At 49.0% G+C, this 26,521-nt stretch overlaps 1 protein-coding gene across 4 annotated transcripts in view; it reads left to right on the top strand.

Moving 5' to 3' along the window:
- Positions 1-26,521, top strand: part of CACNA1D (calcium channel, voltage-dependent, L type, alpha 1D subunit) — a 327,099-nt gene that overhangs the window by 294,996 nt on the left and 5,582 nt on the right. For 3 of the 4 annotated variants that reach the window (XM_011947282.1, XM_011947281.1, XM_011947283.1), the window contains 7 exons: positions 664-765; positions 5,888-6,018; positions 19,269-19,385; positions 20,084-20,451; positions 21,163-21,189; positions 22,462-22,611; positions 24,013-24,176. In XM_011947282.1, coding sequence (XP_011802672.1) covers positions 664-765; positions 5,888-6,018; positions 19,269-19,385; positions 20,084-20,451; positions 21,163-21,189; positions 22,462-22,611; positions 24,013-24,176 — 1,059 coding nt within the window. The remainder of the gene's footprint in view (positions 1-663; positions 766-5,887; positions 6,019-19,268; positions 19,386-20,083; positions 20,452-21,162; positions 21,190-22,461; positions 22,612-24,012; positions 24,177-26,521) is intronic. The other variant, XM_011947284.1, reaches the window with a different exon arrangement.

The following is a 26,521-nucleotide window of genomic DNA, read 5'->3' as shown; positions in this document are numbered from 1 at the left end:
GTGCAGGCGGGTGACTTCTTACAACCCTAGAGCCCAGGGAGACGCAATCCAGCAAAGCCAGCCTCTTTCAGCCTAACAGGGGCACCTTGTGGCATGCTTGTCTGTACCTGGCCCCAGACCAGCATTGTTAAGGGCTCCAGAAGGCAGAATGGTCCTCTATGCTGACATGTTAGTTGAAAAGACAAGTGTAAGTTCATATAATAAAAGGCCAAGGTTATGTTGTATGGATGAGCACATATAGTAGGAATTGAGAGTCTTATTTGGGTGAAATTTAGGCTGGATCTTCAAGGAAGGAGGTATGATTTGGAAGAATCTGTGAAAGAGTGGAAGGCAAAGGCATTCTGGCTTAGGAACAATGGAAAGCAAATAGCAGGTGTCAGTTGTGGGAGGGCAGGATGGAATCAGAGTGGAATAGGCCTTGAATCTCAGGGTGAACCATGTTTGTTCCCATGGTGGAGGGACTTCCCACTGGGAAGGCATGATCTCTATTGCTGAACATACGAAGTGTGTTTGCCCCTGGCTGGGGAGAGCCTGGTGGGAGGGGAGCCCCATCAGAGGGCAGTGTGTTCATCCAGGTCAGGCTGGGACGAGGCTGTGCAAACAGAGGAGGAGCTGGGGAACAGAGATGAAGCTTGCTTTTCCCCTTTTGTTTTTTGAATCCAGGAAACCTGGAGCAAGCTAATGAAGAACTTCGGGCTGTAATAAAGAAAATTTGGAAGAAAACCAGCATGAAATTACTTGACCAAGTTGTCCCTCCAGCTGGTGGTCAGTGCAATCTATTTCCTAAGTAGTCCTTGGCCAGTGCTTTGGTTTTAATGCTAGTGTCTCCAGAAAGTCCAGAGAGAGTTTGCAAAATGCTTTATGTATCAGTTAGAGCATTAAGGCCAACTGATAAAGAAAGCCCTTTGGCCATTTGGTGTGATTATTTGGAGTTTAATATGAAGAACATTCCAGACAAAGGAGAGGCTTTAGTGAAAAGCAAACCAAAACTCACATGGCTGGTTTTGCAGGGATTTCCTTTTTGGTGGAGGAATTAATGTTTGAGGACAAGATTGTGATCTCAAAGTGAAAAGCCTATATTTTTTGTCCAAAATGAAATACTCAAAAGTAGTTTCCAATTACCCTTCAGTATATTGTTGAAAATGTCCCATGAAAAATAGATAGCTTTCAGGAAGTTATATTTTTGAAATGTTCTTATCAAGACTGAATTTACTACCATAATTACCAAAAATGCCCTTTTAACTAACAGGCATGCTTATTTCCTTTCGTTATTTATCACAAAATAACTAACCTTCTTCGAATTTTTATATATATAAAAATCATCTATATATATACACACATACAATATATATATATGTATATGTATATATATATATGCATATTGGTTTTGCATTTTTATTAAGTACATGTGGACTTAGACGTTGAGATGGTTGTTTTTGACTGTTCTGTTTCCAAGTTTTAAAGGTGCAGGATCTGTTCACCCAGTACCACCACACCAGCATTCTAGCATCCTCGGGCCATGGGCATGTGATGAGCCTTTGGTGTGTTTCGTGACCAACCAAACGTTTATAGTGTCACTGCCCCCACAGCTTTCGAGACTGGTCTGGCTCAGGTCTGATAGCTGATTTGGGACCCGGGTCACCCCTGAGAAGGTGATGAGCTCTGGCTCTTGGGGTGCAGACAGAGCAGCATGCCAGCCAGCTCTGCTCCTTAGCATGAAGCGAGAAGCAGCGTGAGCTTTTGTTGCTGAAGGGGTTACCTGTAGCTGGCACGGCCACCGGCTCAAAGCTGGGGAAGATGGTCCAGAAAGAAATGATAAAAGGAAAACAAATGAACCACAATAACAAAACAAAAAACCCTGAGAACCCTGAGAACCCTGGAGAACCTAGAGAACCCTGGCTTCCCCCAGGAGAACTGATACTGCACATTTAAAACAACTCTTTGGTTTTCATTCTTTTCTTTGTAGCTGCACATCCAAGAGCTTGCATGGCTTAGATGAAATGCTTTTGAAAAACTGTTGTAACAATGTGCTTGAGGTTTTTCTGCAGCCTCCATTTCTTTCACCTCGCAGTCTTTCAGAATATTCTGAAGCAATTCTGTTTTAGGGTGGTGGCATGGAATCAGAGTTATCTCTTGCCAACTGTATTCCCCTACATTGTTTCTTGAAATACGGATGCATGCTTCAGAATAGCGGGCTATGCCTGTCTATGTAAACCTTCCCCTGCGAGCCGAGGACCCTGCTCCTCCCTTGCTCCACCTCACATCTCTCTTGGAACACCACCTTCATCACAACCAGCCGAAGTCCCACGTTAATGCCCATCCTCGTGAAATGCCCTTGGAGGGTGCCATTTGCATTACTATGAAACTTCGTTTCTTTTCATTTTACCAAAAGAAAAGTCCAGAATTTAGCTCACCATTGAAGCTCCCTTCCTTTGAAAAGCTGATCAACTTGTAGCTTTATCAGACTTCTAGTAGAGTGGAAATCTTCTTCTTTCTTGGTCCAATAACTGGACTTAGCCTTTTCTATTTCTTAAAATGGATTGGAGTTTAGGATGACAAGTTTTAATCTATTCCACAACAGCAGTGAGAGGCAGTGTGAAGCACAAGAAGAGAGAAGTGGGGCGTTAGGAGGAGACAGAAGGCTCTACAAGCTCCCTGCCTTTGTTGAGTGATATGCCCAGTGCAGGGCTTATCTGGGCTGAATCTCATATGAGCGCTGTGGCCACCAAGGAAGTTCAGAAGGTAGTGGCCATCAGGCTTTGGTGCATAGACTCTGGAAGAGTTGCTGGACAGGCTTTGCTCTCCACATTCATCATTTGTCTGTCTTTCCTCTTTTATCTTCTAGTAGACCCATGTCCCCAACCTTTCCTGCATCACAGCACACTTAGAAAAGGATATTTGCATACCCCTCTGGGCAATAGATGTGGAGTTCTTGAGGCTGAGGGCCTCAGCATCCTCTACACCATCACCTGGTCAAGAAGCAGGAGACTGGGTAAGGCCAGCCTCCACTCCAGGTGGCTGCGACTGGCAGGTGTGGTGTGCTCAGGAAGTCCCTTTTAGCCCTGGTGATAGAGCTGAGTAGGATGCTTGTCTTAGGTAGGTTTGCTGGTGTGCTGTGAGGCGTGGCCCAGCTCCTCATGAGCCCAGTGATGAAGTCAGGAATGAACTGTGGATCTGTGGGCACACATCAGGCTTGCTTCACTCCCAGTGGCCCGGGGGCCTCGGCTGCCCCCTCGCCATCAGTGCTGAGCTGCCTCATCTCTGCCTCTCAGCTCAGGTTCTCACCTCTGCTCTTCAGCCTTCCTCTGCCATCTTGTGGGTCCTTCCCCTTCATTTCAGAAGTTCTCTCCTCCCCGGGACTCTCCTCCATCCTTGACCTGGATCCTTTGTTCCTTTGCCCTGAAGAGCACACTGAGCTGCCTCCATTGCTTTCTTTTCAGTCCGGAGCCCAGACAGCCTCCTTGTATTCATTCCTTCTGTTCCTTCCTGTTCTGTCCTGCTGTAGCTTTGACTTTTCTTGTTCTTAGGAACTCTTCCTTGGGCCTAGTCTCCTAATTAGCTCAGTGTCTCAATGGAGAAGACGAAGTCACCCTTCGGTTTTCTCCTGTAGAGCCCTGGATGGGTCTGCCTCTGCTCTGGAGGCTGAAGGGAGATCAGAGTTAGGCCTGCATTTGCGGGAAGCATCAGGGTGGAATGAGGTGTGGATCTTCTGCAGGTAGAGCCAGGGCTTTTCTGGGCCCCACAGAGAAGACTGAGAGCCCTGGACTACAGAGGAAGGCTGTGGCATGGCAGGACACCGGAGACCATCTCTGGGGTCCCTAGAGGCACTAGCTAGACAACAGTGTGTCCACATTTTGTGTGCAGCCTGGGACAGGGATACATTTGCATAGTGTGAGAGGCAGCTCTGAAGAAGCCGGCAGCCATTGTGGCTGGAGACGGCCATCTCTGGAGAGGTGGTGTGAGGATAGGACCCCAGGCTTGGGGGGCACACTGTCCTGTGTTAAGGTCCCAGCTAGACTGAGCTGGGCAAGTCATTTGGCCTCTCTCCATCTGTTGACGGGGGCGTGGTGAGCAGATCCACCACGTCAGAGTTGTGAAGAGGCCATGAGACCCACATGGAATTCTTCTTACACAGGGCTTGGCACCTATAGGTGTCCAACAGTAGGGGCTGGCTAGAGCTAGAGCTGATATTTCAAACATACCCTGAGCAAATGGGGAGGCTGGAGAGTACAGCAAGGGGTGAAATACCAGGACCTGAGTGTTCTCTGCTCACCTCCTTGCCTTCTTGCCTATGGACCTTGCATCATTAGACAAGCCAAGACTGATTATGGACTGTGTTTTACATGCTACTCAGAGCCTTTGGCTTACCTGGATGCCCCCTACACCACTCCAGGACTATCTTGGCTTGGGTTTAGAAGGAACAGAACACTTCTCCAGGCCAGACCACCTGAGACAGCCTGCTCACACAGTAACACTCAGTGGCTTCTGACAGGGAGGACTGGAGAGGCAGCCCAAAGAGGCCCGGGCATCTCCAGTGGGGACCACAAGATGTTGGCAGCACCTCCTGGATGGGCACTAAGTGAAGCCCACCCCGGGTGCATTAGTGAAGGATGATGTTTCTCTACGTCCCCCAGCCCATCAAGCTCCAGGATCCCTATGAATGGATGCCACCATCGGCACATTTTAAAATAAGGGTAACTCAGGCTCATCATCATCAAGTGCCCAGCACTTAGGACAGCCCAAGCCAGGCAGCTGAGTGCTTTACCTGCTTCCTCCCACATAATCCTCATGGCTCCTCTGAGAGGCTTATCCCCACTTTACAGATGAGAATACAAGCTCAGAGAGGTTGAGCCCCCTGCCCCCAGATCAGCATGTAGCTCTTGCAAGGGCAGCCTGGCCTAAAAGCCAGCTGCTCTGCAGCCTTTGGACCAGCAGCCATTCCTCCTTCAGCCTCTGCAAGTCGTGGTCAGTGGACCGCCAGGCCCCACATGGCCCCACACACATGCGATGGGGTACTAAAGTGGTCGTAAGCTTTACCCCCAAGAGACACAGCACACTGAAGATTTGGTGGCAAGCAGCTGTGGGAGAGCCATGGGGCGCATTTACATGTCCAAAGTGGTTTACCATGAGACAGCCAGAGCCTCTATTCTGCCTCATGCATCACCTTTAAAGTCATCAGCAGAGTTCTGATTCCCCAACCATACATGTTGGAGGTTGTTTCTGAACAAAGCAAAAATAAGCCCAGCTCAACTTTGAGGTTGGTTGGAGCTGTCACTACAGTGCAGAAAATGAGCTGTTCAGAATTACAAACCAAGAAATGGTATACGGAGCTTACTGGTGGAGAATGTGGGGCGGGGAGCTCATGAAAATCTGAATTTGCAGTCACTTTTCTAAACCTTCCTCTCCTTCTGAGCGTGTATGTCACCTTTCTAGGTCTCTATCTTGAGACATCGGGATTTGGATGGTTAATTGCCCTTGATAAGTTTATGGTAGTTATACATGCAAATCCCTATGCACAGGGGTGAAATGTGGCCCGTGAAGCCTCCTTTTGTTTTGTAATTTTTATTTTAAGTAAATAACCAAGACAGCATTTCATAGTGTTACTAATATGCTGCTCTATTAAACTCATAACAAATATATTATTTTCTGCAACCTCGAATATCAGTTCACTTAACTGACACTAATTTTGAGCCTTAGTTGCTTTGCAAAACCTTGCTTTTTGCTGGTTTGAGACTCCTCTGTTACATGCTGAGACCTCGGTGCCTTCTGCGCCATACCACCCGCCCGCCCCACTCTGCCCCTGCCCCTGCCCCAGCCAGAAGCAAGTGTTTAGGCTCTTGGTCTAATGTGCTGATTCGGGAGAGCTCTGTCTGGTCTCTCCGTTTAGATGATGAGGTAACCGTGGGGAAGTTCTATGCCACTTTCCTGATACAGGACTACTTTAGGAAATTCAAGAAACGGAAAGAACAAGGACTGGTGGGAAAGTACCCTGCGAAGAACACCACAATTGCCCTACAGGTGAATTGTTGTCTCATTTTGTTTTCTCTCTTCACTAACGATTTTACAAGCTTATTTGAAATACTAGAGAGCTGCCTATTCATGGTTGAGCAGTACCACAAGGATTTTGTTTAAACTGAGATACTACACACTCCCCCAAATGTGGACTAGCCATTTCTGGGCCACAAGGTAAGTGCTTCCCTCCCAGCTGCCTTCCCCGTGGAGCCCTGCACCTGCCACCACCCACGTGGCAGGGCCGTCAGGACGGAGAGGAGCGAGTGCTGCCCTCGCACCCCAGCCCTGCCAGGCAGTGTCCTCCAAGCAGGCACCCACCTTCCCCACAGCCCTGGGCTCCAGGGTTCTGGCTGCCCAGTGAATGAACAGCTTTCCATCTGAACGCAAGTGCTTTGTTTTGTTTCTGTTTGTTTCTTACCCCACTGCTTGTTGGTTTTTGGTCCATTTCAGTAACATCCATCACCTCCTAGTATGTACTCTGTGTGTGTGTGTGTGTGTGTGTGTGTGTGTGTGTGGTGTGTCTGTCTCTGTGTGTTGTCTCCTGATGGCCACAAGGCCAGCTGTGCACATGCTATGCTCTCATGCCCTGGCCAGCCTCTGGGCCCTCTCCCTCCTCCACCTGGGCCCTGCTCCAGGCTCCTAGAGTGTGGATGTGGCTTTCGGGAACCTCTAGTACCAGCCAGGGTCCTTGTATGTGAGGAATGTAGAATCCTAGGGAAGCCCAAAACTCTGGGATGGGAAGCAGGTATGTGGAGGGGCAAAGAAGGCACGATGAGGACCAGCAGGAAGAGGGGCTAGGAAGGTGGTCTGTGAGTGCCGTGGATGAAGGAGGCAGGGCAAAGAGGGAGAAGATGCTAGGGACAAGGAAGAAGGAACCACAGAGGCTGACAAACAATCTGAAACAACTGACCTCTGCTGCCCCGAGTGCTCGGAATCCATCATGGATAGGATAAAGACTTTTTAAAAATCTATTTACGCCACAATTTTATGCCCCTGTTCTCAGCACATGTTAAATTTGGCCTTGTGGGTATTGATAAGGTTCAACATGGAAGAGTCCTTCACTCTTTTCCAGGGAAAAATGCCCAGCATTGTTGTGTTCAAAGTGATGGTAACAGCCAAAATGAGGGCTTATCTTTGATCTTGCTGAGAGAGAGAATATGAATATGAATATGAAAGCGAATGAGTGAATGACAAACACGAGCTGTGTGTGTATCTCATGGGTTAGTAGATGGCCTTGTGTGACAGTGACCTGCTGATTCATGGTGAAACCTCTGCTCTACCCAGACAGCTACAGGGGCTGGGGAAAGAGGCATATGAGGGTTGGCAGGTGGACCATGAATCCGACTGAAGACAGTGATCTTACTGCCTCTGATCACGTATCCTAAAGGTAGCTGAGGGAATCACAGGCTCAGTCACACAGCCCGTTGGCATCTCAGATGGTAGGATTTACAGATGAAGCTTTCTCACTTCCAAACAATCCAGTTTGTAAAAGTGACAGCCCTCCTCCTGGTCTGCAGCTCACAGCTAGCCTCAGAGAGAGAAAGCAAACTGCAGAGATGTTTGCAGATTGGAAGAAGTCTCCGGTCCATCCTTCCTTGAGGACAGTGTGGCCAGGTTGGATGCCCGGAGAGGGAGTGATGAACATGCTTCTGCAGGCTTGTCCTTAACGGAGCCCCCTGCCCAGAAGACGAGACTGGTTAGATGGTTTAGTTCCATTTCCCACTGCCCTGGGCTTGTAGGGAGTTGCTTATTGTTCTGGGAACCTAATTGGGACCAGAACTTGATAACTTTTCTGGAGGGGGGAACATAGTGTGTCATCGATGGTTGATGTCCGAACTCACAGCCAGCAAATTAGCTAGGCACCACAAGAATCTTGCATTTTCTGTAAGAGGTATGGGTGGCCACTTGGATGCAGGGTCATTTTTACTTTTTCTGAACCCCCAAGACTTCCCAATTAGACAATTTCAGCACTCTCTCTAGTGGCTGGAAATAGTGTTTTGATGTTTTAAGACATGCACAAACAACGCACAGCTAAGTCATTACCAGGTTTCACGTCTGGGGTTTTCTGAGTCTTAAGTTGAAGGGTCAAATGGCATGAATTACAGTGGCAGGTTGTGGGTTAAAAGACTCTCTTGCTTTGTGTTGCAATAATGTTGAGGGTTTCTCCTAAACATTTTTCATTTTATTTATACAGTTTCATTTTATTGATGAAATGCAAACATTTCCAGTTAGATGATACCAACATATTTTCACATGGCTCCATTGGGAGCTGAAGCATCGTCTGTAATTTATGTTGAGAATGCAGCCTGGAAAATTAAGTTGTGTTCATAATCTTAACAGAGAAACTGAAAATGTACTTGATTCTGAAACATTAAACATAGATTTTTTTTTTGTCTCCTTAAAGGATAATTCTAATTGCATTTTGGCTTCCTGTGCTGTAGAAATGGCTGTGAGTGTGATGTGTTACTCCATGTTTAATTAGCATGAGGAGGCTTTCCTTTCTGCATGATGAAATACCGGGTGACGATGTAGCAGTTAGGAAAATTTGGTGGGACCGCAGTGGGAGAGTTGTACCACCAGTGTAACTAGGACAAGGACACAGCCTCGGGAAGCCCGCCCTAAGAGTGGGCGTGGCCTGTTGAGATGGGGGTGGCTTGCCTCCTCCCACGGCAGGGTGCCCCATGGCTGACAGACTGCGTGCTCATGGGAAGTGGAGCGTGGTCATCGCAGTGTGAGCGCAGAAGTGCGGACCTAGGCATGTGTGTGCTTGTGCTGCGTAGGGTGCAGTCTGTCTGAACAGCTTCCAGGACGGGCCCAAGACCTCTGCGCCCTCACTCCCAGAGAATGTTTTTTCAAGGACACACATACGCACTGTGGTTTTGAACCCTGTGGGCTCCATCTGATCTCCCTGTGTTCAGACCAACTGCAATGCTGCCTCCCACATGAAGGGGAATGGCTTGAGCTCCTGGATCCATGTATGGGAAGGAGCTCGGCATCCGGTGTCTTCTGGCCTCTGTGGTCTGAATGAGTGTGCAGTTTCCATCCTTCCATCCATCTTCATCATTAAAACCAACCTTCTCTCCAGCCCTTCTACAGAGGGAACTAGAGAGAAGCTGCATCAGGTCTTTTTTAATTTCCTCTTGCACATCTCCTACATGCCATGTTCACTTTGGGTTGACTCAGCATTCGCTCGTCATCCATTGTTGCTACATCCGAGTGACCTACGAGTTTCCACTAGGGGCAAATAAATAAAGGAACACAGCCATGCAGCCATGAAAATTCTCAGTCCCCTTCCCAGCAGACAGCAATGCATGCTGAATGTCCCATCAGACCTTCTAGATGAGGACATCTGTGCAAGTTACAGACACTCATTAGTCCAGTGTCTTGTGGATGAGAAAAAGACCCCTAAGTGGGAAAAGTTTTGTTCATTTCTCTTTCTTTTAACATTCAAGAATTTCCTTTCTGCAAAAGACACGCACTCCAGTGGAATCCAAGGACACTATGTCCCCCACTCATCCCAGATGGGAGCCTTTCCATCCCTTTTGTAGGAGAGCTTTGGAGGGATAGTCCTTTTGCCTGTTTGGAAGTTTGGTTTAAGGAGGAGACCATTATTTCTAGCTATAAAGAATTAGGTTGTTAGGTTGAATAATTGTAAAGCCTGTGCCTGAGCCACCAGTTGGTGATGCAGGTGGTTGAGGGGAGATGTGGGTGGTATGTAAGAAACAAAGGACTCTCAGCCCCTGATGTGCCCCATGTGGTCTTCTTAGGGAGGCTCGATGCATAAAGACAGAAGAAAATGGGATCCTCCACAGAGGTTTAATCTGTAGAAGATTAAACACCTGTTGCCTGGTCACCTTAGTCTAAAAAGTAGTGGAGTTTTGTTTTGTTATTTTTTTAAAGCATGATTCTACCTGAAGCCATCAAAAGGCTCTTTTTAAATTTTTTTCTTTTTCTAATCTAAGAGGAGAACAGATGCTAACAGATGAGATTTCACTGGCTGATTCGTTTGTTTCAGATGCTTGAACGGATGCTTTAGAATTTTCTGCCTGAGCTACGGCACCAAGCTGGTTAGTCGGAAGGCGTTTGTGGCTAAGGCCTTGAAAGGGAAAAGTCTCAAGTGGGCTTATTTCTACTGAAACAGCATTTCGGAAGAAATGCAGGAAAAAGCAGACCCAAGGCCCCAGGGAGACCCCTTCCAAGCAAAGCACTCCTCCGGAAGGTGGAAGCGGGGCTGTGGCTCATCTGCGGAGCCAGGGCTGCCTCTCGCGGACGTTGCTCACGGTGGTTCTTTTTCGTGAAAGGGATCGTACGAGTCTTAACAGTTTTCCCTTCCAAGCAGAGACTCAGAGAAAGGGAAAGAGTGAGAGAGAGCAAAGGAGGGGGGCAGCTGCCCCACAGAGAAATGAAATGAACACAACTTCCTGATGCTGGCCAGTAAAACAAAAAAATAAAAATAAAAAGATTAAGCAGACCTGCCTAAGGTGGGCATCTGACTCCGTTCCAAAGTCCTGCATCCCTAGTTTGCCCGAACTCCCAAAGACTGGCAGGCCCCTCGGCGCTGAGCTGACAGAGTTCCTTTTGTATGCCAGTCCACCATGACCTCCTGAGTGTCCGGCCCTGCTCTCTGCAGTGACCTAGTCCAGAATGCAGTGAGAAGTGGACAGGCCAGGAAGCTCAGATACACCCATTGAAACTAACACATACACCCCGCATGCCAAACTCAATCCAGGCAACACCTCAGGTTCCATCTTAACGTGTCCACAGGAAACACCACCACACCCAAACCTCATCTAACATTGTCCGTCTTTAATTCGTGGTCAGAGCCAGTCTGGGGATGCCTCTTTGGAAGCAGTGTGGTCTAGTTTCAAGGACACTGGGAGTCAGGGAACCTGGGTTCTAGTCCCAGTTTCAGCTTTCACTTGCTGCGTGACCTTGGGCAAGACACTTAACCTCTCTGTGCCTCAGTTTCCCCCATCTGTAAAATGGGGTTAATAATGTCGACCTACCTCACAGGGCTGTTGTGAGGAATAGCTAAGTGATTGTAAAGCACTTTGAACGTATAATTGCTTATTATTAAGACTACAACAATAATAATATCATATGCCTGTTTACTACCAGAACTTTAAGAAATTCTTGTTTTCCTTTGATCTCTTTTCTGTTCTGTACTGTACTTACCCATTGAGAAGGAGAATTCCCCCCTTTTAAAGATATCTAGGCAGTGCACAAAGATGTCAACAGAGGTAATTCTGCAGGTTGCATTTTCACATCTTAAGAATAGCAGATTTTTGCCCAAGATGTTGGTTGATGACGGTGTCTGGTCTGGAATTCTCAGATGATTCCAAATGGTGGTTGGAGTCTGTACATCTGATGCTGAACCCAAGACACCCCAAGTGGCCAGTTGGGATTTTAAGATCAACATTCAAAAGTAGCCATAGTGCAGAGATCATGCAGAAGAATCTAAAAAAATTGAAGTCTCTGAAGTGTTTAGAGAAAAGAAGGGCTTATGAGCCCCTTTAACCTGCCCTGATATGTACAGGCTGGAAGCTGTGTATGTGTGCGAGTGCGTGTGTATGCATGTGGGGCGTGCGGAGACAGGGGAAGAGAGAGACAGCAGACTCGGGGGGGGACCCTATTCCTGTAGAAGTGGACACTCTTCCAAGCATCCTGGGAGGGCAAGAGTCCCAAAGGCTAAGCAGAGGGTGAGAGCAATGTCACCAGTGGGAAGTATGCTTTCTGAAAGCTTGTCCTTGGCATGACTGACAGGGTCAATCCCAGCCTCAGGATCTTTTCCAGTGATGTCTTTTGTGCCTATGACATTTGCCCTTGGCTGCAGTGCTCACTGTACCAAGAGGTCTGACCTACCTGGACTTCAGTGGACCTGCTGTCCTCATTATGGAAATGGGTCTAGCTCCCGACTCTGCTCCTACGTGTGTAAGTGTGCAGACTAGTTAACATCCAGGAGCTCGCATTAGGTGGTGTGAGTTCTCACAGCACAGTCCATAGGGCCCGAGGGCAGATTTGACTGCTTCATGCTGCGCCACGTGGTGATGTGGGGGATGGGGTGGAAAGCCAGGAACACTCCAGTGTGGCCAGGCCACTTGTCAAGATGTTGAAGCACAGCTGCGCCTGGTATCAACAGCTGTCACCCTAGCACCTGAGTCTCCTTCCCCACTGCCAGCAGCCCCGCCCCTCCTGAGACTGCTCTGTGACTCAGCAACTACAGGTCTAGAGCCTGGCATTGCAGGGAGCCTCCAGGACCCTGCTGTGGTCCAAAGGCCCACTTCTGCTCTGATTGGGCAGCGCCTGGGTATATTAAGTTATAAGAATTCATGAGGAATGTGATGTATCATTCCTGAAAGGGAAGCCGGTCGGCCCTGTGGGCGCTGGTGAGAAGCTGATCTGCCCTCAGACAGACAGTTCCTCTGTCTGTCTTTGACCCACCCGATGGTGAGTTGATTCAGTGCTGAAGGATGGCATGTGCCTACCCCCCTGTATGTGTCACCCTGTCTCAGAGGGCCAATGTGACCAACCTTCTAGATCCAAGATTCCATACACTCAGGCCTTGGCAGAAAGGCCCCAAGCGATTCAAGTGGGCAGCGTCTCCATGCTCCTCAAATAAGTAAAAACTGACAAGTGACCACTTTCTATGGGATTTAGGGAGTGATTTAAATGGAACAAGAGCGTTTTCTCTACTTGGGCCTGGCTGTTTTGCTGGGGAGCGGCATTGGCTAAGGTTGGTAGCCAAGGCCAGCTTAGAAAAGACAGCCAGGAATCAGGAAGGCTGCTTCCACCTTCAACTCAACAGGGAAAGAAGGCTTCCTGAAACTTGATTTGCAGTCAAACTGCAGAGACACTTCTGTCATTTCTCTTAAAGCGTTGGCAGAGAAGTGTAGCTTCTAGTGTAGAGAAAGTTGTGAGAGACGACTCAAGTTCATTATTTAGAATCTTCACAGACACACACAGAAAACTTGGCACCCCCAACACCAGCATCCATAGGCTAAACTCTTCAGCTCCTGGATAGAAGACGAGAGGCAGGCCAGTATACATCCTAGGGAAGCAAAGGTAAGATTGGACATCAGGCTCTTCTCAACTAGCTTACATGTGGAACAACCCAATTAAAAATTAATCCACTGGACTGTTGGGTACTACATTCTATACTCTTTCAGAAAGTGAGGAGATCTCGCTTCTTTGAAAATAATAATTATGTTCAGAGGTCTTTGAGAAGAAAGAGTTGCTGAAAAGAAGGGAAGTGATGTGACATAGTAGTAAAAGGTGGTAATTATCGTGGCTTATTATTTAGTACCATGCACCTAGTGTCCTCTGGCAGCCCAGTTCTGTCATGATTAGATGATCTGTTTGAAGGAGCTGGCTAAGACTTACTAACAGTTCCAGGGTGGGTAGAAACCCAGGTGAGTTATTCTCCTTGGCATCCCTTAGACCTAAGGGACACAGCTGTTTGGGAACTTGGAAGGGCACATCATTCTAAAGCATGCTGAAGGCAACCCATTGAAAAGTCCCAAAGGTTGGCTCAGAGAAGCCATAGGAAGGCCATTTCTTCCAAGAATGGAGAAAGGTCCACAGAATAGCAGGAATCCTAGATGGGGTAAAAAGTCTGCATCTGAAGAAAAAGTAGTAGTGCCTGTTGGAGGATAGATTGGTCAGCAGTTATCAAACGTTTTGGTCTTTGGACCCTTTTATACTCTACATTATTGAAGACCCTTGTGTGTCAATATTTACTGTCTTAGAAATTAAAACTGAGCAGTTTTTAAAACAAGAATATGCAAGCACAAAGATGCCAGGGTGATGACATCACACATCAGGCGGCCTTTGAAAACCTCACTGTGCTCTCATGAGAGAATGAGAGTGTTCAAGGCTAAGAACATCCTTATATTATGCAAATCACAGTGACCTCATGGACCGCTGACAGTGTCTTGGGATGCCCCAAGGTCCCTGGAACACACCTGGGAACTGCTGCTTTGGGGGAATGCTACCAGGTTCCCCTAAAGGCAGAGCATGCTGGAGCCTTTTAATCATCTCCCTTGTTAAAGAGGCTCCTGTGCAGCGGCACTGCCCTAACTGGAACCGGTCCCCCCCTCCAGCCCCTTCCCAGTCTCAGCCCATTTCCCCAAGGCATGGAGCTGCTGTGTCCTCATTCGTCTAGCATGGCCGAGTCTTGCTGCCTGTGCTGATCTGCAGGTGTGATGGTCTGAGTCAGGGCAGGATCGAAAGTGTTTTTAAAAGTCAGCTCCCCTGAGTGCACAATTGGGACCAAGGATGTATGCCAAACAGGATCCGTTTCAGGGATAGCTTGTGATCATTTGTCATCTCCATGCTGACTTAGGAATATAAGAGCTCTGCTAGGGTAGTCAAAAGAGGGTTAGCCTTGATCAGGTGGCACCCCACAGTCGTGATGATAGGTGAGTAAGTGTGTGATTCAGACTCCAATCCAGCACTCTTTCCCAGTAGGTGCAGTGACTTGGCCTGGGTGGTGGTCGAGGTGGAGAGTTTGGGAGAGGTGAGGGAGCCCAGTGTCACGGGAAGAACAGGCTTAGAGGCCAAGAGTCCTCATTGAGCCTTTGACTCATTTGGGTACATAATTTAACCACATGGGAATAACCTTTGCTCTCCCTTCCTCCCAGAATCTAGTGGAATATTCGTATGTAACCTCACAATGACTGGAATAAAGATGCTATCAGAATAGAAGTTGTGATTTATAGCTTCTGCTAAACCTAAATTTTACAGAATGCTCTATTATCAGGAAACTGGCAAGACTTTCTGATTCGGTTGTTAAAATTACAACAGAATCAGATTCTTGATTGCACCAAGAATCAAGGTGGAACTGAAACAGAGAGCTCTCACATTGTGTGCAGGCAAAGGTCATATTTTGGGTAATTTCTTTAAAGTTTCCTTTATCTTTCTAAGTGATGGGAATAGTGCAACCCCTATGGGAGCTCGTGGCGGTCATGTTACTCCTGACTTTTCAGTGAGGGAATCACTGTGGATTACTAACAGAGCGCCAGGATTCCAACCCTTTATATCTGACACAAGGACCATTCACAAGGGACACAAAAGCCACCATCACATTTTCCCTGGAGGAGAGTGGGGTTAAAATAAGGGGTGTGCATGTGTGATGCGCTGAGGAGGCGGACAGCAGCTTGCAGATGAGCAGGTTTATTCCATAAGAACTTAATCTTATTCTGTTTTCGAATGGAACTAGTCTAAAAAGGTCCCCTCTCATTGGGTATAGACTGAATCCTGCTAAAGGGTTAACCAGAACTTGTCACCAGCGAGATGACTGTGTACGGGGCCAGCCTAGGCTGAGTGCAGCCTGCCTGTGATGGGGAACAGGCTCTGCCAGGCACGGTTCTTTGGCTGGAGTCTGAAAGCCTGGTGCTTGTATCCTGAAGATGAATGGCCTGGCCCAGTCCCGACTAGAGACATGCATCTCTATCTCCACTGCTACAGCGTAGGTCCAGGACAGGGCTTCAGGCACTTGTGCATGCTTGCTGAGGGCTGGCAGATGGCTGGTGTGTCTGATAGAGCTAGCTTAGGGACACAGGCAGCAAAAGCATTGCAAATGCATCTAGGCAGGAGAAACTTAACCCTAAAAGTGGGCAGGAGAAAGGAAGGTAAATGGGTGTTCATATTTGATGTCAAAATATCATCATGTTATTGCTATTCAGAAGTGTTTAGAGACATTTTAGTTTTTTTGGTAACTTAATCATTCAATAGAGTATCTATGAAATTCCAACTAAATGGTGTCTAAAATTTTAAGCAGCAGTCTACAGGCAAAGCGCCAACATTTCTTTTTTAAAAAATATTTATGATAACAGCTAGCATTTTAAAATCAACCAGAAACTAGGCTTGATTCTGTTTAATATTTTATAAGATTGGACATCTTAAAATAAGTCAATAATGTTTATATTTTATAGCAATTCTGTGTTTCTTCAAAACCATATTCCTGTTGTGATGTTAATGGAATGACTTTATATGGCTTTAATTGTGTTGGTTTAAGTACTAATGACCACTTTTCAAATTAAAATAGTATTTTGCTGATAGAGGTAGACACAGATATGAAATATGAAAGAATAGATAATTTTACTGATTGTAAAGTGTTTATCCCAAGGAAAAAAATGTTCTTTTTTTTAGGGCTGTGGAAAAGTAATTTTTTCAAGAGTCTAAGATAGTTTTCTGTATTTCTGGGGACTGGAACTTGTGCCTATGGAATTTTGGGAGCAGCCTAAGCTACCTTTTAGCTTGATATGTGTGCTAGAAAAACTTCATTACCATGTTTTGTGATATGTAATAAATTCAGGGTGCTGTGCTTAAGCTTCATGTCAATTCTAGTTTGGGAACATCTGTTTCCCTCACTCCCAGTTGTGGGGGACAGCCTGACCTGGCCCTCCCCAGATCACATGTGAAAAAGTAGAGTCAGTCCCTGACTCTTACGAGGTGTGTTTTTCCCTGCCTGGAACAAGCAGAATATAATCATGATTTCTGACTCTCTGCTTCTGTGTCTGGGAAGAGCGATGCTTTCTCTCCTCCTCTAATGTCTCTTTAATAAATATGTTGTCATTGTTTGTCTTTGGAAGTGGCAACTTGGGCCACCTTTCAACCTTCTCCGTGATTTGTGTTGCAAACAAATTCTCTGTCCAATGTCTGTTCGTCGCACTATCTTGTCGACCGAATCCTAATCTTGTGTATCACTGAAGATGTGCTGGAGACAGTTTTTGTTTCTATTATGCAATTACGTTATATGTGTATTTCAGTGAAATGTCAACCCGTCAACAGAGGATGATGTTAAAAATTATCCAAATAAATAGTTTTCTATTTCTTTTCATCAGACCTAGTCCAATCAGTTGAATGACAGTAAATAGGATTATATGTTGTTTAAACTTGGGAGCATTCCTGGCCTTTACTGCCTTGTAATATGGATTAATGTACCAAATTTACTTGGGGCTGTTGACTTGAGTGCATTATAACCTATGTTTATTTTGTGGAAGCAGCAGCAAGTGTCTCAAACCTTGTCTTTTTGTTTGGGAGCCTTAGATATGTAACAGACTTTTCTTCCCAGTTGATCCAAAATCAGAAGTGAAACCCTTGCTTAGCTCATCATCCCTCAATAATTTACCCTAGGAAGCTCTGAATGAATGAAATGCAGGCTGTTGAGTACTGCTGGGTATGACCTTTCTTCACATTCCTGCAGCTGTGCTGTGTAAGAGCTTTTACCAACATAACATTACAGTTGCCTTCTTGATGTTTCCATGAGAATGGCAGGTGGGTCAACCTCAGAACCAAATGACCTCCCAGGCTCAGATGTGCTGAATTTGGGGATCCTGAGAGAGGGAAAGTGTGTGTGTGTGTGTGTGTGTGTGTGTGTGAATGCATGTACGTGTATGCACAAGCATACACACATGCATCCTGAGCCTGTGATCAGAGGGACAGGAGAGCGAGAAGCAGCCTCACTGACCACCCCAAGAACTGTCTTGGTTTGACATGGGACATGACTGTCTGTCCCCTATAAGATCTCAGCATTCCTAGCCAGGAAGCTTAAAGCTTTCGTTCCTGGCTCTTCTTTCACCTTCAGAATTCACTAAATGGAAAGATCTGCTGCTCTGTCTTCACAGAATGGCTCAAATCAAACCCAACCTGGCACCATTTTTAGCAGAATTGTCTCAAAGGCTGGGTGCTTTTATGCACCAGGCTATTTTTATAAGGGCATCTGGGGAAGTTCCTGTGTGACTTTACATTCTAAATTAACATCACCAGCACTGGCATTGGCAACTGCATGGGACCAGTTTTGAACGTCCCCAGACCAGTGGGACCCAGCCCTGATGGATCTGGCCAGACTGCGGCCACTGTCCCCTCCTCCTCCCTGAACCACTGCTGGGTATCTCTTTTACTATGCGTATGTCTCAGGGATGGTCATCGTGCCTCTCTGTCCCTGCCACAGCTGCCCACATGCTACCAGGTGTTGTGGAGGAAGGACGGGAAGCGGTCTCCTCCCATGAGGACCCACCACTTAGCCCAGTTTTCCTTTGCAAACCACCCTGAGGTCGAAGCATTTGCTGCACAGCCAGTGTCTTAGCTGTTCTCCAGGCCTTTATGGCTACGGAGCTGTGGGCAGACTGCCAGTGAGTGAGGAGGGGCTGCCTGGATACAGGACCCTAGACCCAGGGCAGAGAGGACATGCCTTGTTCAGTTGCAGGTCTTTTGGTGGAAAAGGTTAAAGTTGCCATGCAGTCCCTATTAGTCTTCAACTCAGCATACTGTTTTTCTTCAAATTGGTGGTCAAAACATAATTCTCTCAGAGCTGGAGCAGTACCTTCCTCCATGCACCGTGCATAAGCATCTTGGAATGCTTCCCTAATGAAGCTGTGAACAATTGAAGGGCTTCTCCTGGGCCCTGTCCCAACATAGCAGGGACCACAGTGAGGAAGGCAGTTGTGAGGGCCCCAGGGAAGATGCAGAGTGTCTGTGAGGGGCCCGGAGGGGTCTCCCAGTGGGGTCTTCTGGTGGGTCTTGCACTGTCTGCAAAGGCTGATGAGCCACTTTCAATTTGTTGTGATCTTCAAAAAGCGGATCCCCTGTTGGTGAGTTCTCAGCCTGCACACAGGCTACAGGCCAGGGTATCCTGATGACCACAGTGGCTGGGTCTGTTTGCGTGTCAGTCTGCTCCGTCGTGGTCCGAGTGTGCTGGTGGTTGCAGTGTGTTGTGTCACTCACTCGTTCCATGGCTTTTTAGCAGAACCAGTGGCCTGAGGGCTGATTGGTCTGCCTGTGCCTCTGGTACCTACACCTAGGCTTCCTCATCCTAGATGCAGGCAGGGAGTCCATATCACCCTCCCTTTAGATCGGCCAGGCTGTGCTCCTTGCCCTGCTCTGGGCTTGGAGAGATTGGGCTCTTCTAGGCGAGCCTACTGAAGGCTGTCATTGAGACAGGGGCATAAGCTCTTGGCCTGGCAGACCCTAGCACTAGTAACCAGGCAGTGTTCCTTGGAAGGGGGGGTATTTGCAAAGGAAGTTACTGCATTGCAGACCTCAGGCATCCTACCTAGGACCTTCTTGACCATCTGGATGCCTGACCATACCAGCAACCCTTAGACTGCCTTCAGTGACATCAGTCAGTGCCCTGGATTGGCTTTTGGGGAAGCCTTCCTCCCCACCGCTGAATCAGGAAGGAGCAAAGCCAGGACCCAGGCTGGCCCCAGGGCCCATGTATGGTCTAACCTGTTCTGCCATTTCCATTGATCTAGGCGGGATTAAGGACACTGCATGACATTGGGCCAGAAATCCGGCGTGCTATATCGTGTGATTTGCAAGATGACGAGCCTGAGGAAACAAAACGAGAAGAAGAAGATGATGTGTTCAAAGTAATTATTCCACGCCTAGCTACACACTGGCCACCTGGAAATAGCAGGGCAGGACTCCAGTTTGGGCAGTTAATGAGCCACAGAAGAGTCTGGAGAATGCAGTCCAGCCCCAGGGTCTAGAGGGGCTTTCAGATCACACCCTCCCCCTCCTACAGACCCTCCCCATGCATCAGCACCTTTTCTAGGGCCAGGCCAGCTCTTTCCCTGAGTTTACCCACCATCCCCTCAGTGCCTGCTTCTGAGGAGCTCGGCCACAGCCACTGGCCATGTGGATGAGCATCCTGGTCCTGGGTCCTTCTGGCAGCTGCCCACGCTACCCTTCTCCTTATGGGGCCAGCTCTTTGATCCACCAGCTGGCTTTCAATCCCCCAGCCCAGAGAGCATGCCCAACCTTGGGGCCACCAGCCAGCCCAGCTGGGTATAAGTCACCCCAATTTGGAGCAACCGGAAGAGCACACTTGAGTGACAGCCGACAGCTTGCTCCCCAGCTCAGGAAATCGGTAACCTTCCTCATCTCGGGGGGACCAACTGCCACACAGCCACATTCACCCTGATCATTGAGACACTCAGATTGTTCTCCAGGAATCCTACGGAACTTGCCTAGAATTTGTTTTTCATGTAGAAAAAGTTACCTAACATAGCTAGTCTGCATCAAATACTTGTTAAATTACCTGGTGTTGTCTCCCATTATTTTGCAGAGAAATGGTGCCCTGCTTGGAAACCATGTCAATCATGTTAATAGTGATAGGAGAGATTCCCTTCAGCAGACCAATACCACCCACCGTCCCCTGCATGTCCAAAGGCCTTCAATTCCACCTGCAAGTGATACTGAGAAACCGCTGTTTCCTCCAGCAGGAAATTCGGTGTGTCATAACCATCATAACCATAATTCCATAGGAAAGCAAGTTCCCACCTCAACAAATGTCAATCTCAATAATGCCAATATGTCCAAAGCTGCCCATGGAAAGCGGCCCAGCATTGGGAACCTTGAGCATGTGTCTGAAAATGGGCATCATTCTTCCCACAAGCATGACCGGGAGCCTCAGAGAAGGTCCAGTGTGAAAAGGTAACCTTGACGGTGTGTTTGCACTTGCTCGTGTGGTGTCCGCCCATGTTGCGTCTAGTCCCAAGGAGCAAGGCGGGTCTGTCCTCTGTGCTCTGGGGCATGGAGGAGGTTCCCCGTAGGTGTTTGTGTCAGGATCTGTGAGTGCCCCCCAGTTCATTGCCGCTTCTGACACTCTCCACATGATGAACCTAAAGGATAAGGGCCACGTGCCATCCTACATCCTGCATGGGGGCGCCGAGGGGCCTTAAAACAGCAACCACAAAACCCGCCTCTCAGTTGTGCTCACATACTGTGCGACAGGGGTCGGTGAATTGTTTCTCTAAAGGGTCAGTGAGTCAATATTTTAGGCTTTGAGGACCATATGGTCTTGCAGCTTCTCAGCTCTGCCGCTGCAGTGTGAAATATGTAAGTGAATGGTGTGGCTGTGTCCCAGTAACATTTCCCTTATGATCACTGAAATTTGAACTTCATATATTTACATATGATGAGATATTTTTTGTCTTGGGATTTTTTTTTTCATTCCTTTATAACTACGAAAACCATTTATAGCCCATGGGTCATAGAAGCCCAGGTGGCAGCCCCCATGTGGATGGCGAATCATAATTTGCTAACCGCTTCTCTAGGAGGTAGCCTGATGTTTGCATTGTAAATTTGGTTGGAAATTAACTTTTATTTTCTCCCTCCTTCCCATGTTATGCCTTTCCTGGATAGAACCCGCTATTATGAAACTTACATTAGGTATGTGCTCATTACCTGTTTTCGTGTTAAATACTGTGATGGTATGTTACCATCTGGCCTCTCTGAGTGCTGAAGAATGAGAAACACTTCTTCAGGCCAACCTTTTAAAGGTTATCATAATTCATGGCTGGGGACTCAGAGGTCAAAGGTTGTTGCTTCTAAGCAAAGGCACCTTCAGATCCATATCTTTGTCGACTGTTGCCATCCAAGGACTGGTGTCCACACACAAGGTGCACCCCATGGGCTGGCTCCTGCAGGCCTCACGATGGCATTAGGAGCATCCAGTGTGCACTTACGGGGGCCTCAGCCTGTGTGGCTGGCAGCTGCAGCTGCTCTCTGGGGTCAGGCTTCTTGTGGATGCTTTGCAGCATGACCCAAACCTCCTGAAGGTCAGGAATGGGATCTTGTCATTTTCCCTGAAGCCCTCGAGATATGTTAGTATATTCCACTCCACACGTATTGACCTGAGTTGAATCATGGGCAGAATGCTCATTTTGTTGGGGGCCAGGGGAGGGTAGGTCTTCCGGTGTCATGTTATCAAGTGAAGTCGGGAGCCATGTGGGCCCGAGCTGGGTGCAAGAAAGTGGAGAAGTCGGAGGAAGCACCATCCTTCCTTTGGAGAGAGGATTGACTTCACCAAAGCCTTTTCTGAGGACTGAAGCCAGCATGAGCCGGGTTTCAGGGAGACTTACCACATTCCTGGGGCAGGGCAGCCTGTGGAAACATGGTGGACATGTTCTGTGACAGTTTCCCCTGTGGCACTGTATCCAGAACTCACTTGACCTTCCTGATTTGATATAGCAGAGGTTGGTGGCCAAGAAGCTCCTTTGTTCCAGGTTTTGAAGTCACACTGGGCTGGAGCTGGTGGACTAGAAGGAGAGGGAGGGATGAGAGCAGATGCCCTGGGAACCCAGGTCTTTTTCCCAGGGCCGCCGACCACTGCAGCATCGTAGGTCCATTTTTTTTGTTCTGTTCTCCAAATTGCACCTATTCCTTTGGCTCCAAGGCCTCTGGACACAATGGTTTGACACCAACATTGTGCAGGGCACTGAGAGAGACCCTATCCTGGCATGCAGGCACACCACACACATAGACACACACACACAGTGCTGTTGCCAGAAGCCTGAGCAGTCCAGTGCTGCCTGAGGCAGGTACATGCTGGGAGAAGCCAGGAGCATCCAAGCAGGGTTGCTGGCCGCATGCAGAGGTGCGGCTGCAGCAGGAATTATCTGCCGCCTGCCCAGGTTCTCAGATCCTCTCTCCCAACTGCAGGTCCGACTCAGGAGATGAACAGCTCCCAACTATTTGCCGGGAAGACCCAGAGATACATGGCTATTTCAGGGACGCCCACTGCTTGGGGGAGCAGGAGTATTTCAGTAGCGAGGAGTGCTATGAGGATGACAGCTCGCCCACCTGGAGCAGGTGAGCTGCTCTGGCTCCTGTGGAGAGTAGGAGGCCACCCTACCCTGGTGCTCTGCCTGCTCAGGAAGCTAGGGCCACCGGCAGCTGCACTGAGCTTCCCCTAAAAAGCAAAACGGGAGCAGAAACTCCAGGCCAGAGGGAGAGTGGAGCTGGAGAAAGAGAGCCACAGAGAGGCAGGGTGGGGACTATTCTTTCAGATCTGTTGCTTATTTCCACTAGGGGCCTCTGAGGCCTTTTAGTGAAAGCTTGGGAAATGGGAGCTGGGCCTGCTTCATGGCTGGGTTAATGCCTTTCCACCACCCCCTGTCTTTGGAGGGATCAGTTTTTGCTGAATTAACACTTGGAGCTCTGGTGGCCCCAGGACTCTGTGTGCACAGCGGCTTGGCCAGCCTGGAGCTCGGCCAGGTCCTCATGCACAGCACCTGCCTCCTGCCACTTCAAGGAGTCTCTTGGGGAGATGAAGAAACAAGGGGTCACTCAGCAGAGGGGTCCGTCTGGCTTCTGTCCTGCAGAAAGAATGTTTGTAATTAGAATGAGCACTCTGCTTTAGGAAGCATAGCAGGCGGCGCAGGCGGATGAAAATCACCCTCCGCCCTCTTCTCTGAACCACACCTCACTGTGACCAAGGGCCCAGTGAAGTGGAAGTGGAATGGCATTGAGGTGGCTTCTGGCATCTGAGTCACAGCCTGACCCTCACCCTCTGCTCCCGCGGCTCTTCCCTGTGTCTCCTTCAAATGCCTGACTTCTGAAACCACTGACTCGGAGCCAAATGAACTTGTGTTCCCTTCTCTAGGGCTTTTGTTCACACTGTGGCCCCTGCTTGGATGCCCTCACTCCATCTGCTGGCCTCATCCCCCCTCTCAAGGGCCTTGCTTTTTATTTCCATGACTGGAATTGAAATCTCTCTCCCACCCTACAGAAAGAAAACCTCATGGAACCATATGAGTTCCTCTCTTCCAGCACTGGCTCTTTCCAGCTTGCATTCGATTTCTGTGTGCTTGTGGCATTTTCTAAGCCCATTGAAGGTGGGGCTCATGCTTCATGCATCTTGGTGTCCCTGGTGCCCAGTACCTGACAGAGGGAAGGCGCTCAGGAGAGGGGCGCTCAGGGAGGAAATGAGTGGGTGAGAGACTGGCTCACAGGACATCTGTGATCCACGTTTGCCCTGGATCAAAACTTGCCAGCACATCCTTCAGCACAGCCCTCCAGTCCCCAGCCTTCCTGTAATGGCGCTTGCTCTCCATCTGGAATCTTCCATGAAACTGAAGCCAGCCTTGTCCTCATCCAGTCCTACTGTGTCCGAGGGAGGAGGTGGGGAGAGGAGCATGGATGTCAGTCTGGCAGGGTTGAGTGACAGAGCTTGTTACCTAGAACCTTACTGCCCTCTTCTCTGACCGCCAGGCAAAACTATGGCTACTACAGCAGATACCCAGGCAGAAACGTCGACTTTGAGAGGCCCCGAGGCTACCATCACCCCCAAGGATTCTTGGAGGACGATGACTCGCCCATTTGCTATGATTCACGGAGATCTCCAAGGAGACGCCTACTACCTCCCACCCCAGCATGTGAGGCCAGATTTTTTGTTTTGGGTGGAACCTCCCGGGGAACAGTGTGCCTCTCCCCCACCCCCGCTCTGGGGGCGGGTGATGGATGTGTGCTGCCAGGTGAGGACCCTTAGTCCTCAAGACCAGCCCCGGGTCAGAGAGTGTGTCTGCTTTCCTTTCTTTCTCATCCATATCCTACGTGATAGATCTTCAGCCTCTTCAGCACTATGCTTGACTCTCTTCGAGAAGAGAGAGGCTGTGGGGCCCTAAGATTGCACACGCACATCTGGTAAGGTGTGTTTTGCATACATAGCATTGTCTTTGAACCTGGGACCATCCTGAGAGGTAGGCAAACCACACACATGCTTTTGCTGTTGTCAGCCCTGCTCCACTCTGATGGGGTGACTGAGCCCCCAAAAGGGAAGAGTGGGCTCAAGTGCAGAGCCAGCTGTGCCCCAGGCCCGTCTTGCAAAACCCCATGCCTCTGAGGGCCACCTGGACATTCTGGTGTCCATCTGTCCTCAGGCCCCTCCAGGCCTTATCCTCCTCCCTCATCTTCCCTCCTCTTCCTCATCTTCCCTCTTCCTCATCTTCCCTCCTCCTCCCTCTCCCTCGTCTTCCCTCCTCCTCTTCCCTCCTCCCTCCTCCTCCCTCATCTTCCATCCTCCTCCCTCCTCTTTCTTCCTCCTCCCTCATCTTCCCTCCTCCCCCTCCCCCTTCCTCTCTCTTCCCCCCTCCTCCCCTCCCTCACCTTCCCTCCTCCTCCCTCACTTTCCCTCCTCCTCCCTCCTCCCTCACTTTCCCTCCTCCTCCCTCATCTTTGTGTCAGGTCTGTCAGTGTCCTCTGTTCACAGGGCAGGTTTTGGACTTGTTGGTCCCCTTCACTCTGGGGCCAGGAAATCCATCCCACCTAGAGGGGCTGGAACTGGGGCTGGCTGCTCCCACCTACTTTCCCTCTGCAGCAGTGGGTGGCAGGAGCTGGAGGATCTGGGTCATCCTGAGCGAGGAACTCCAGCTGGGGGAAGGGGTGCAGCCCTGGCCCCTTCCAGCTCCTGGCTGAACAGTTTCATTTTGGACATGTAGGCATTTTGATGACGATTAAGGACTATCCATTTCTGGAATTTCTGAGGAATTAAGCATATTTTTGAAGAGGACTCTAATCAGTTACCAAAAATAGCCGTGACACATCGGCTTCTGAGTCTGCCAAGTGCATATACTGTGAAGCACCGCTGGGAGGTGCCCAGGGCCCTCTGCCTCACTCCAGCTGTCACAGCCCCACTGGGGAGTGTGACCAGACCCATTTCCATGGTTAATATTTAATTCCTCAGCCCAAAACACAGGCTGCTAAATGAAGTCACTCCATTTCCATAAATACTAGATGAAACAAATGCAGGTGAGGCCGGGTGGAGGCCCTCGCCCTTGTGAGTTCCACTGCCTTCCTCAGGCCTTGGCCTTTGTTTGTTTCCTACCTGGCCAAGCCAGCAAGCACATGAATCCCACCGGCCACAGTGCCAGAGAGGAGCTGAGTGGGTAGGAGTGGCTGTGCTCGTGACTCATGAGGTGGTTTTGCTTTGCTGCCCCGCAGCTCAGATCTTGGACAGGGAGAATGTTTCACTCCTCCACCTGTGTTCTCAGCTGCATGGGGATTCCCTCCTCCTCCAGAGAGTGTTGCGCAGAGCACAGGAGATGGTGGGGATCCATGGAGCGTTTTAGATATGGAAAAGCACCGCATGCGGGAGAGGGACTGCTGCTCTCCTTTCCCAGCCCCCTGCCCTGCCATTCGATCTGGAAACCTGTGCTCCACAGCACAGTTGGCCCCTGGGTGGTGCGTGGAGGGAAGGCTTTCTGATGAGGCAGCCATGTATGTTCCATGTAGGCAACTGAACAAGGAGGCCCCACAGTGCACAATTCCTCTCTCCTGGGCAGTGCCTAACCAAGGACTCAACCCAGTCTCTCTGTGCAGCCCCAGTGTGCCTGGGAATCCTCTCCTGGCTAGGCCCTGGGCTTTCCAATAGAGGAATGAGGGGCCTGTGGAGTTTTGCCTGGGCTGAGAAAGGCCCTGTGACCTGAGAAAAGCAGCAGTCAAGATAGGAGCCATAAAAATGCCTTGTAAAGTAGGTGTGCTCTCGACAGAGGCCCCTGCAAGGGTAGGAGGTTTCTGGGAGGAGGCTGCCGGCTGTGTCTTAGGGCCCCAGAATTCAGACTGATCTCCTGGGCCTGGTGCCCTGTGCAGCTGGGAGCTATGGATGGTCTTGTCAGGCTGTGTGTGAGCCTCTGTTGGAAGAGCTGTTGGCAGGACAAGTGTTTGATTAAAGCTAGGGGTGTCCTTGTTTGTCTTCAGTGCTAGAGAAGCTGAATCTTTCCTA

This window comes from Colobus angolensis, unplaced genomic scaffold, assembly GCF_000951035.1.
Source record: "Colobus angolensis palliatus isolate OR3802 unplaced genomic scaffold, Cang.pa_1.0 Scaffold26, whole genome shotgun sequence".
NCBI classification, from domain to species: Eukaryota; Metazoa; Chordata; class Mammalia; order Primates; family Cercopithecidae; genus Colobus; species Colobus angolensis.
The sequence above is the reverse complement of the archived record's forward strand: the minus strand, read 5'-3'. Positions and strand labels throughout refer to the sequence as shown.